This window comes from Rhododendron vialii, chromosome 7a, assembly GCF_030253575.1.
Source record: "Rhododendron vialii isolate Sample 1 chromosome 7a, ASM3025357v1".
NCBI classification, from domain to species: Eukaryota; Viridiplantae; Streptophyta; class Magnoliopsida; order Ericales; family Ericaceae; genus Rhododendron; species Rhododendron vialii.
In genome coordinates this window covers 19,253,374-19,266,601 of record NC_080563.1, presented here as the reverse complement: position 1 = coordinate 19,266,601, position 13,228 = coordinate 19,253,374, and the positions used below count along the sequence as shown (strand labels likewise).

General features: G+C 37.1%; 1 protein-coding gene across 1 annotated transcript; it reads right to left on the bottom strand.

The window, feature by feature from the left end:
• Nucleotides 1-8,551: 8,551 nt before the first annotated feature.
• Nucleotides 8,552-9,568, bottom strand: LOC131333429 (peamaclein-like). Its single transcript, XM_058367949.1, has 2 exons — nucleotides 9,297-9,568; nucleotides 8,552-8,981 (listed from the first exon to the last, which is right to left on the bottom strand). Exons 1-2 carry the CDS (start codon nucleotides 9,394-9,396, stop codon nucleotides 8,779-8,781), a joined length of 303 nt encoding a protein of 100 aa, XP_058223932.1. The 5' UTR covers nucleotides 9,397-9,568; the 3' UTR covers nucleotides 8,552-8,778.
• Between the last annotated feature and the right edge of the window lie 3,660 nt (nucleotides 9,569-13,228).

Here is a 13,228-nt window from a genome sequence, read left to right as displayed (position 1 = left end):
ATTCATGTGAGAAAACTATGTAAAAAGCTGGAACTTCAACCACACGCATTTAACTACCAGCCGAGCCACTTAGCTATTCAAAAACATACATTATTGATCAATGGTGGCAGACAATGAGCATAGTGCTCTTGCAAAAGATAAATGACACCGGTATCACTAATCATCCCCATTAACCAAATGGGTTAGAGTTTTGTGAGCGTGTCGACATTCACACAGTGGGCGAGAGCAATTCACATTGACCTATTGGGATATAGTCATCCACTATTATCAATGTTCAGATCCACATTACACAAACACCCTCTAAGTTGCATTTGAACTACCAATTTATCAAGGAATTTTCTTATCAATTAAGGTTTAGTAGAAAAATGGAAAGTGGATGAACTTATGACAAAACAAAGAAAAGGGATAATAGCTAAGGATAATAATAATAGAGCATTCATAGGAATCTCCACTAAACCACTCCAACCCCACAGTCAACTTGCGAGGAGTCCAATTAATTTCAGTCTTGCCGTTATCACATTAGAGACTAGCTGCACCTATTCGTTATTTTCTTAACGAATAATGGTGTTAAATTAGAAATGATTTTTTTTTTTGTAGCATATTTAATAAAACAAAATTGAAAAACAATTCAACTTTGTAAAGCCTTGTTATCATAGCAGGCATACATAAACACATAATAAATGTGTCTTCTACATCTACTACTACTACAATACATAAACAATAATTCAATGTCTTTCAATCCCGCAACTTTTTCAAATGGTTCCATTGCCCCAAAAAAAAAAAAATAGTTTACTACCCTTCTTTCGGTCGGGAGATTTTATTAACCATAAACGACAATGTGGATACTTAGCAATCCCAATGTAGAAAGGCTGAAAACACTTAGCTACAGAGACATGCACTAGAATTCATGCCAGACAATGACAAAAGGCAGTAATCAATATCCCTAACACTAGACATGAACAACATTGTACGGAAACATAAAGAGGGAAGGAATAAGTCCAACCTTTGCTTTTTGTGAGGCTGCAAAGACATATGCCAGCCAAATATAGATAGGAGAGACGACAAGAAACAAGTCTGGAGCATACTTCTTCCTTACAATGGGCAGGACTCCAACGAACAGCAGTTCCATTCTTCAAGTAATATAATGGACCTTCAATTCCATACAAATGGCTCTCACCACACCCTAATACATTATATAACTACACATTCAGAACAGAGGACGTCCATATTCTGTAATAGGTGTAGTCAACAAGTAATGAGAGTGGTTAAAAAAAGAGTATAACCCATTACCTCGCACATTGAAAATACTATTTTCTTCTTGTAGAAAGAGAATGAAAGAAAAACTGAACCAAGCCAAGCTTCTTTACAATTGACTTAAGGCAAACACAATCTTAAGTAGTTCAGTACCTACAGTAGTGCACATGTCTAAACAACAAGAAACAAAAGAAAAGGTATCAATTAACTCTATACATAAAATGGCAATACTGAGTTGTTCTAAAATCTAAATGAAGTGTTTCATATTATAATAAGTCTGTACGTTTTCTTAACTTCTATTTCAATTCATACTCGAACGCAATTAGTTTGGCTCTTATCATTTGTGTTTTGCATTGAGTTTTTGCAAATTAGAAATGTTACAGAAAACAAGTTGGCTGACATGGGGATACAGATATTAGTTCAATTAGAGACCGGGGTGTGTACAAGTCGAATTTCGACGGAATAAGAACAATAGCTTCCTGCTTATTATTCGTTTGATTGAATTTTGACAAAATATGCAAAATTCTACTTGCACATGCATCGAGTGTTCCAGGCCTTTAGTTGCCAAACTAAAGGGACTTTAAGTTCTCCGTAATTGTAAAGCTATGTTGGTAGAAATTCATTCACAACTAATTTTTTTTTACTCCTATCATATATGGGTGCTCGGATGGTGACTTCAATTACAAATTTCATTCAAACGTATTGTCAAACAATAGATAGGCAAAAAATAAAAGGAGAGAGAATTGCACCAGGTAGATGAGTTTCAATGATTCACAAGCCATACTTTCAAATTATGACACTACCTTGACAAATGTTAAAGATAACCTCATCCAAGTACGACTTTTACATCCATTTTTGTAGAAGGCTTGAAACTTGCCGAACAGGTAGTGGATTTGAAGAGATTTTCAAGCTCGGCCGAAGGAAAAAGAGAATTCAAGGTTTTCATAGTCACTTGGAAATGATTTTTTGCCCAAACCTGATCGTGGAAAACAGTGAGACCTTCCTTCAGACTAAGCTGGAACCAGTCTCGACATGTCACTCTGCAGAAAAAAAGAAAAGAAAAAAAGTATTACAGTACGAAAAAGCAAGACAAAGAGAGGGTTACACGAAAGAGTGACAAGTTTTCATTAATGAAGATAAATAGTAGCACTATGAGCACCTGTTGCTAGTCCAGTTGTGAAAGTACTACATGTGCAAAAGAAGAACCACCTAAGTACAGATAGAAAACCAAAAACCAACTATCCATGCTCATGTTCTTTTATGCAATAGAAAACAAACCTCATGGCCAATAACTCCTAAAATCCCAGCATAATCTGCATCTGTAGCAGTTTCTGGAGATGCCAAGACAAGCTTGGAATTGAATATTTGACAATGATCAAGCCAGACAACCGTCACTTGAATGAACTTGACAGTAAATATGAAACAAAGAGCTAACTTTTCAGGAAGCATACATTCAAGCTCTTGTTTTCCATGGCTCCCCTGGTAATCAATGCATGAAACAGAATCCGTAACTTAAAAATTGGAAAGCTCATCAAATATTAAGGGAAATCATGTATAGGAGAAGCATAGAGTATGTCGAGACTTACATGTTAAAATCTGGGACAGCTACGATATTAAACAAATCCAAATCATACTCAAGTCCAAAAACCTATATGGAGAGAGAGAGAGCACGCTTTAGCATAAGCATGATGGAGATAGACCGAAGAATGCGTCCATAGGATTGCTTAAAGGAGAAATAAAAGTATAGAACTCACATCCTCATCCCATTTCATAACTGCCTTGAGAGAATACATGGCGTGTTCAGTTTTTGGTATATCATGTGCTGGGGTCCATATTCTAAGAGAAACCTTACAATTCTACCTTCGTTTCTCGGTCAACAAAGTCGGGAATTGGTTGGTGCAGAATCTGGAAGATCTAAACATCTGGAAACTATAGGATCTGCTTCTACAAGATCAACCAGTGTGTAGGAATCAAATTGCTAGGGGAGAACACTTTATGGAGTAGGAAAGCTCTTTCTTTTGCCCCTCACTCTGATATGAAGTCTTGTCTTGCTGCTCCGTTTATGACACAAATGATATGATATACTATATTAGTATAAAAAGAATATTAATATATATAAAGCACTAGACTCAACTTGACCTACTTGACTCATCGGTTAGAATATCACTGTCCTTGTCAGTTCAGTAGCTAAAGCCACTCTTCACTTTACTTGAGTAGCTTCACCCCTAGAGATCTATCTAGTTTCATTTCCGTTCTTCTTGACTCAGCGATTTGAATTTTCAACAAGGGAAGGGCGCCTAGAATTTTCATGGAACGCTATTGACTAGTTAATGAAATGCTATAGTATTAAGGCACAAGTGTTTTCTCCAGTTCTTATCACTGAAGGCTGTTATTGCTTCCCTATTATAGCATTTCTAAAAGAATGCTATTAACTAATGCTATGGGAAGATATATTTGTAAAGGTAAAAGTTCATAGAGTGAGGCATTTGCAACAGCAAAATATATGGGGCTAATGACCATCTTAACCAAATGCCAATAAACCCAACTCCAATTGATCTTTTGATAGATAGGGCCAAAGGTGAGGTGGAGAGGACATACAACTAGTATCAAGCATAAGAGTAATGTGTCATCAAGTATCACCTAACTCCACCATATGTACACAGAATTTTTTTTTTCCTTTCTATTTTCCTACACTCTTGTACTTTTATTTAACATCGTATCCAACGTCAAAATTAACCTCTTATTACAATAAGCGAGGTTTCATTTATCTAAAGTCCATAATTATAATTTTTGAAGACCAAAGTATGCTGGTTCACGTAAGGTTATCACTGACATAAGTAGGCAAAATATAAGTTTACCCCGATTTTCTCTTTGTCCACATGGTTCAGTCACACCCAATAAAATGCAAGTGTCGTCGCCACTGGTGTGTGTATAAATATTGTTTTTAAAGAGGATTTTTGCCAACCAACCATATGAGTATCCATCAACATGTAGGGAAAAAGAAAACCTTCACAAGACAGATCACAAAATGAGTATCCATCAATATCACATCATAGAGACCAAAATATTGCCCAGTAATCTCAAGCCATCAAAAGAGTAGTAAATAGAATTGAAGATAAAGATATATTTGCCTTTGTAAATTAGGCTCACACAAGAAAACAGATCACATTACACTCGTCCAAATATAAACAAATTTATCACCAAACTGGAGCCCTAATTCTCGTCCAGGTACAGGGAGTGAGTAGTATGTTTCAAAACCCAGAACAACAAGGATCATTAAACCATTTTAGTACATAATCTGTGCAAATTCCAAAATGATATCACATGCTAATGCACGCAGATTAAAACCCTAGCCTTGTATTTGGCCGACAATAAGAATATCAAATCAACCCTGGTTAGGGCTTCTTGAAATATGCGTTCATTCTTGTCCAGGGAGTGAGGGAGCATAAAAACGAGGTCAATAAGAGCATCTCCAGCAAGGTTGCCATTTCCTCCGGCGAGACAGATTTCCGAGCGAAACCATCAAAATCGAGTTCCCAGCAACCTCGCCATGAACTCGCCAGTTGCTCCCCTCGCTCCAGCCCCTCGCTCGTCTGAGCGAGTACGGAGGCTCGCTTGGCCAGACAGATCGGAGACGGTGGCTACTCTCCGTTTTTCGGCAACAGCAGCTTCAATGGAGACTTAATCCTAAAATCGTTTTGAGCCCAGAGGATTGTAGATACTGTCGAGACGATTCCAACGCCACCGATCCCGTCGGCAACTGAGGTCACCGGAGCTCTCACGCGCCGATCAAAGGCCGCGCGTGAGATCTACTCTCGTGCGTGTCCAACACGCGCCTGTCTGAAAATTTTTTTTTTTTCACTTTGTTGAGGTTCTTATTGAGGCTGTTGGGTGGTGGACATGTTTTCTGGCTAGCCAAGAGAGAAATCCTATGGTAAATGGCTAGAATTATGCTTATATTGTTGGAGCATCTCCAGCAGACTCGGGTAAGTCGCCGGCGAGATCAAACTGGCGAGAAAACCCCTCTTTTTCCATTTCCAGTAGCCTCGGCTTGGCCTTGCCAGTTTGGTCCCTCGCTCCAACACCTTGCCCAACCCAGCGAGTACGGAAGGCTCACTTCAGACCCTCTCCCTGAAAATAGATCGGCGACGGAATATTTCTCACTCCGACGAGTCAAATCCGCTTGCTCCTGCGAGGTGGGTATTAAGGTGCGATCTCTCTCTCTCTGTGAATGGTTTTGAGGTGCTGCGAGGTGGGTTTTTTCAGTGAGGATGTTGGTGGGTTTGGTTGCCGGTGTCGTCGATTAAGCGGTGGTGGAGCTACCATTATGGAATTGACTACTTGAGGATAACATCGGCGAAGATCCAGCGTGAACGGAGTGGAGGAGGAGGGCGACGGTGGTGCAAATCAAGTGGGTTTGCAGATTTCAGAGAGATAGAGATGAATTTGGTATTTGTGCATTTCTTGGTTCTGGGTTTGCAGGAATTTTTGAGGTGAGAGAGAGAGAAAAAGAAAGAGATGGGTTGAAATCTGGTATAGGTGGAGTTTGAATGACTTCAAAAGCCTAGGCTGTTGGATACCCATATGTTAAATGGCTAGCCAATAGGACTTTTCCTAGGCATTTTGGCTAGAACTCCTTTGAGGCTCCTGGAGATGCTCTAATAAGGCTTCAAGAGTACCAATTCACTATTTGGAAAAATCAAGAAAAACGAGCATACCAGAAGTTCGAGAAGTCTGGCGTAGACAGAAACGATTGAGAAGTCTGTCACAGAAAAATGATTGAGAAGTCTGTTGCATAGGGGAATGATTAAGAGGAAGGATTGAAAACAATAAACAAACCTGAAACGAATAAAACCCTAGAACTCTGAAAACTTGGCAAACTAGTTCCACGACTCTGATTGAGAAATCTGGCACTCTTCGGATAGCAACAGATCCATCCAAACCAATTTGCCCAACTATGATTGAGAAATCAAGCAATCCTTCGACCTGTATCGATTGAAAATTTCCACGGGGTATGAGAGATATGAGGCGCTAAAGATTGCCGTTCCACTTAGAACGCTATTTAGGAAGAACGCTATATATTGAGTTTTTTATGAAACGCTGTAAAAATCATTCCATGTATGCGGAACGCTATGACAGATCATTCCGTGTACGTGGAACGCTATGGCAGACTCTTCCTCTACTTGAACACTATTATTCGTTCTTTATAATAGCATTTTTTTTTAAAAACGCTATGGTATTATGTTGTTAAAAGGCTTATTTGTTGTAGTGGCGGTGGGTTGTGCTAATCTCCCCTGAGGTTTGGGTTGCGCAGTCGGATTCAATAGTGGCTCGGCTGCAGCATTGTTCCTCGGTTACAAAAAAAAAAAACCATGAATTTTGTGGTCTTGGCTGTGAAATTTTGTGATCCCGGAAACAAGTTTTATGGAACTCCATTAAATTGTTAGTAAAATTTGTTGTGAAATATAAATTTTTGTTGCTCGAGACACGAAATTGCATACCTTACCCCCTAAGGGATCTCAGTTAAAAAGAAGATGAAATCCATTGTAGTGCTGGATTAAGGGAAAACAATAAATTTCTTTCCAAAGGATATTTATTGGATTTTATTTTCTTGAAATAATTTACACGTCCTCATTTCTCAAAATATTACTACGTAGTATTGCAAGTTTAATTCAGCAGAAAAACATTACAAGAAATTTAGTCTTTGGAGACGAACGAAAACCGTCATAGAATACATGTTTTTTCCTTACAAATAATATAGGTAGCGAAAAATTAGTATGGGTGATGATTTTTTTTTAAAATCGGTGACGAAAATTTGCGTCACAAAAAGACGTTTTCGTATTGGAAAAAAATCCCACTCCCTCACTCCTCTGCTAAGTTTTGAACATGAGTCTCTTAGGGTTTCTCACACAAATTTAAACCAACTATGCAACACACACTTTTCAATATATGTTTGAAATATCTAATATATAATATGTATGTTTAACATTAAAATATATTTCAAATGTCATTTTGAGCCTTTAAATATTAGAATTAGCAAATTTGGCAAACATGAAAGTTGTAGCCCTTTTGTTATTGTTCAAACCCAATTTGAATTATTTTAATCGGAGTTCTAAGCAAAGAGTTATGCCCGAAATGCATTTGTTGATAAAATGCAATTCAAAAATTTCGTCACCAAAGGTACATATTTGGCGACGAAATACATTTTTCGTTGCCAAAAGCGTAAAAAAGGAGACCAAATTATTTTTCGTTGCAAAAGATAACCATTTGGTGATGAAACATATATTTTGCCGCCAAATTAGTCACATTTGGTGACGAAATATTTTTCCCGTCACCAAATGGTTATCTTTTGCGATGAAAAATAATTTTGTCTCACTTTTTTTTGTCGCCAAATAGGTACTTTCGGTGACAAAAATATTTTCTTGGTTGCTAAATAAGTACAATTCGTCGCCACTTCGTCACCGAATATTCCTTTTCTTGTAGTGAAATATGAATGAAATTTACAATATTTTTTTATGATAGTTATTTTGCAATTATAATTAAAGTGTGTCCCCACAAATGTAAATTTGTGGGTCTGTGACTGGTTCTATCAACTTTTATGAGGTCAATTTTGCCCCGACTTTAATTGGACGGTGAGATTAATTAGAACCTCAAAGATTTATCAAGGTTTGTGTAAGTTGGACTGAACATTCCTAGTTCTATCAACTCTTATGGGTCTACCTTTTCCTGCCATATGTGGGTGTTTTGGCTTAACAACTCAAAAGTTTTTTTTTTTTTTTTGTCTTTATTCAAATTTATTTCGCCATTGTTAATTTTGCACTAATATTTTTGAATTATTCGTTCATCTCAATGAGATAAATCTAAAATGTAAAATAATATGTTCAAAACCTTCATAAAGTTCATTAAACACAATTAGACAAAAAAACAATCGAAAACAGACAATTTTTTGGTATTACTTTTTGTCATTATTAAACTTTAAAGTTTTTTGTTATAATTTATACTTATAAAATCCTCTCGTCAAGAGGAATCAATAATTCAACAAAAGTTAACAAAAAACTAACAAAGGCAAATAAAAGTTGAATAAGATAGAAAAATAATCCTTTTGAATTACTTAAGCCAAAACACCTCTAAATTGGACTCCTATTTTCGATAAGAAGCTCTTTCCTCTAAGAAGAAAGAGAATTTAAATATGACCATCATGAAATATTCTTTTTGTTATGGCTTTGGGAGCTCTTATTGCTTTACATCAAACAAATTCCAAGGCACAATTTCAAAATATTTACTACACAATAACATGAATTATGGTAAAACGTACACATGAGATACAAGGACAATATAGTGCACAACAACATAAATAAGATGTAGCTGATTTGAACATCTGGTCATAAAGAATCATGATTAGAACGTACATATAAGATAGATACATCAAAGAATGAGACATAGAACAGATAAATATGAATGATGGTAAATCAAATACTAAATTCCAAGGCAGGGAATTTGAGCATATGCAGTAGAGATATGAGTTCAAGGGCATTTGGGGCCTCCCTTGGAGTTGAGTTTCTTTGCGTAACAAGGGCATTCCAACTTGTTTCCGGAAGTCCCAGAAGGAACACACGCGTTGCAATCCTCACAACAAATCTTGCAATATTCCATGCACCGTTTGTGCTCCCCTGCCTTTGAGCACCTCTCATTGCACTTGATTACACACACAAATTCCAACGAATCAACTGAAACGAAAGCAAATACAGTAGTTAATAAATTGAGTTGAAGATAAATAATAGTAGACTTAATTTTAAGCGGCTTTTAGAAAATTTTAAGCTAAGGAAAACACAAACTAAAAGTTGGATACAATTAATGTCTCAAATGTTTTTTTTTTTTTTTTTAAAACACTTCAACCTTTTATATATATGCAAAAACTCGCTATGCTTAATTTTCAAAACAAAACATGAACTGGCTTAGAATTATGCTTACGCAAAATGATGAAATCAAGGGAAAGAATTCAAGTTATATGGTGAGGCCGTGAGGGGAAGAAAAGATCTTACTTGGAGCTGGAGCTGGAGCTGGATAGGCCGTGGTGATTTCAAGGAAGGAAGAGCTCAAAAGAAGGGAAACGAGTAGCAAAGTAGCGAAAACCACCTTCATCTTAATGTTTCTGATCAAATTTGAAACTCAGCCGGGCTAATATTAATTGGGAAGAGAGCACAAGGAATTCCAAAGGAAGTTGAATTATATGTAGAAGGGGCTGATCTCGAGAGTCGAAGTGAAGAGTTTATGAGAGTCAAAAAAGGGTATTTATAACAGTACGTAGTAAGAGAGAGATGATGAAGAAGGTGGATTGTTAATTGTTTCTCCATGCAAGTAATACCCAAATGAGGAAGGTGGTTTTGGTGGAGACTTGGAATATTGCTAAAGACTAAGTGCATGCATGGGTGTACATTACAGGCTTTACAGCACCATCCAGTCTGTACAGTTTTTTTAAATTTTTTGTGTGGTGGTTCGATTATCAGTTCGATCGGCTCTTATATAGTATTGGAGGAAGAGGTTTTTGGTTTGTGAGAAGGTGGCTTGCTTCTTCCTAACCAGTAGATGGGCTTTAATAATGGATCTTCTCAATCTCAATAAGAAAATGGCCAATGCTTACGTAATAGACACTGCATAATGATATTATTACAGCTCATGGTTGTTTTAATTAGGATAATTTTCAACTATCTTTGAGTTCATAATTAGGCATAATGCAAAATCAAAAATTATTGGGTTGTCCTGGTGCATAAATGCCAATAGAAATTGGAAGCAGTCACTGCAAGAAAATCGTTCTATTGCAACGGTCGAAAGTATTGTCAAAAAACTCAAAAGCCGTTGGTAGAAACCCGTTTAAGCTATACCAACGATTGGAGAACCGTCGGCCAAACCGTTGCAATATATCTGTTTAAGCTATAGCAACGGTTTTGATGAGAGTTGATACAGATTTTTTTTTTACTAACGGTTTCATTAGCAACGCTTACAACCGTTGCTAAAGGCAATTTTCATTTTTTTAAAAACCAACCACTATGTGACGTAAGCCTCCTGCTTGACCGATTTCCTAGTCCTAAATTAATGGGTTGCCCCAAGCGTAGGGCGGAGATCGACGCAGCATAATATCCGGTAAGTCCGGAGTCGAATCCACAGAGACGGTGATGTGTGCTGACTAAAAATTCGGGTTGTAGAATTAAAATTAGCTCTTAGGTAGCTACCCCTTGTTGTTTTGTTTGAGATTAACTAAAACTTAAGAAAAATAACTTTTCTTTTCAAATAATTAAAAAGAGGTACAGTCGTAGGGTTCATAGCACTCGTAACCAGTCCAGATCAACCTGCTCAATTTGGTATTCTTAAAAATGTTCAATTTTGGATTGAAAAGATACCCCGCAAGATGCGAAACCTTAGGGTCGCCGTATACCCATGCGCAGCGGAGAATGGGTTTTGGACCCCCATTCCCCCGTTCACAAGGGCTCCGACAATGCCCAGATTCGTCCGCAGGAAGTATTTTTCCAATCTTAAATCATTTTTACATTGTTTGATAAAAAGAGCAGTACCCGAACTGATCACGGCGTGCTAATCACCCCGCGACCCTACCTATATCACTACTCACTAATCATTATGTGATAAACAAAAGAAACCCTAAATTGAAACATGATTCTATTACGCAAGATGAAAAATAAACAAAAAAATAACAATTAATTAAATACTAATGAATAACTTTAATAAAGAACAGAAATCAATACGAGTTACCGGTGTGCGGAGATCTAAACAAAACTTAAAAGAGAAAAACAAAGCTTCGAAGAAATCAATACTGTAAAATAAAGGTCGGAGTGTGTACTGAAAATACAGTGGGAGAAATTGCAGCCCTGTTCTTTCTTTAACCCTCGATCGCTGCTTGTGTTTTTCTCTGACAACCCTCCGTTCTCCCTTCTCGCAGCTCTCTGTCCTCCCTTTTATATTTTTTTCCGCTGACAGCCGCCCCCTTTTTTTTCAAAAGCTGCTGCCGACCGTTTTTTCAAAAACTGCTGCCGATTAGTTTTTTCCAAAAGCTAAAGCTGCTTTTGACTTTTTTTTTCAAAAGCTGCTTCCCACGTAGACGGTAGGGTAAAAAAAAGTTGTTTTTTTTTACAGGCATTGAAGGGAAGAATCACATAGAGGCCCTTGGGTTTCATCTACTTCGCGCTTTGACCCAAAACTTTTGCTACCTTCCGTTTTTACCCAAAATCTTGAAAATCGAGCTCGAGCAACCTTTATACATAACAACAAATAATAACAATCAGTTAACAAAAATAAAAGACTAATAAATATAGATTGGAGGGCGAAAATATACATATTTTAGCACTTATCACACCCCCCAACTTACATTTTGCTAGTCCTCGAGCAAAGAGAATAATAAAAAATAAATAAATTCTAACTATGTCACTTTCGTAGGACTCACGATTGCACTTAGCATGTGCAACAAGCCTTTTAAACCCCTAGGCGATCCCCAGAGGACGAGTGGAGTCTCGTGAGGGTTTACAGCAATGAACACCCGCAAACATTGTGAATACTTTTCACATGAACCCCAAAAACCTGTAAGACGGCTTAATGATATTTCAAGCAAAGAATATGAAGCCATCGCGATGAGATAATGGGCATAAACAGTTCTAGATACTATCAAGTCAGAAAAATAAGTCATGGCACCTATACTCAGCGTGTGTGAACAAGGGCTTCGGTTACTAGTGAAAAATAATCAAAAATTCTCTCCGGACCGAGTCTCGACTTCAAATCTCACCGTGTCATGCACTCAACAAATGAAATCACTCGAAACAAGGTGCATATTACTCTCAATATGTGCAGTCGGAAATATGTAACTGAAAGCAAAATGCTCTGCACAAGTTGACACAAAAAGAAAGCTCTACAAAGTGGATACACGATCTCATGAACGGAATGCCAAGTATTGAAAACTCTTTCTATCCACCAATTCACAGCCCATTGCCCCTAGGATCAAATAGGACTTTCATTCTGGTTATAACGTTAGGTAAGAGAAAGTATTTCAAGGTTAGGGTAAAACATTCAAGTGTCTGAGAATAAACTAACCACAACTCACATAGGACAAATATAACGATGCGTTCCCTCTTTCTTTCTTTATTTTCTTTTTTTTTTCTTTTTTTTTTCTTTTTCTCTTTTCAACTTCACCATATTTCTCTCCCTAACTCTTTAATACAATCTCACATTAAGAACAAATGTTTCTTCTTCTACAATAATTTTGGTGTGTCCTTCCTTTTTGTCTTTCTCTCTCTTTTTCTCTTTTGAATGGGAAAGATCACCAACAATCAAAGTTCAATTCACAATTCCACTCATCCCCCTCTCAATAATTCACCTTCACATTATTAACTAACCATTCTCAAGACACAATATAGATGGTGGAGCTCAACAAGAAAAAGGTTGTATGCACGAGGCTCAAATTGGTTCATAAGTGATAAATGTGTGAATGAAGAAACGAACCGGCTCTAAATAGCAAAGATGGCCTATAATCCTCTCCAATGGGCGACACAACCATGCAACTTTCTAAATCCAAGAGATAAGTAGGCAATTCAAAACATTTCCAACACTTGACGACAAAAATAATGAGATCAACAACGAATTTTTTTTTTTATTTATGACAAACAAGAGTTTATTTGACACCACTCCAAGAAAAGATAAGGCTCTAAACTCACATGGGGCATAAGTCTCCACTAAACTAGCCATCAAGAATAATCAAGTCACAACTCACAAGTAACCAAAGCCCAAACAGACGTGAAGTGCAAATGTGCTAAAAATAAATGCCATGACAAATTCTTCGCGACAAGCTAGTAAAAAGAACTACAATGCCACCACAATATTAAAAGAATGACTACCATATCTCAATCAATCGCAAGCCAATCTCGACAGCTTTCAAGTCTCATGCAAAAAGAAATCCACTATTTTTTTTTTTTTT

Excerpts from the sequence above, each read along its gene's own strand:
- LOC131333429 (XM_058367949.1), bottom strand. The coding sequence starts at position 9,396 with ATGAAGGTGGTTTTCGCTACTTTGCTACTCGTTTCCCTTCTTTTGAGC. Across the intron at positions 8,982-9,296 it reads AGCTCCAGCTCCAGCTCCAA|TTGATTCGTTGGAATTTGTG; the intron begins GTAAGATCTTTT and ends CTTTCGTTTCAG.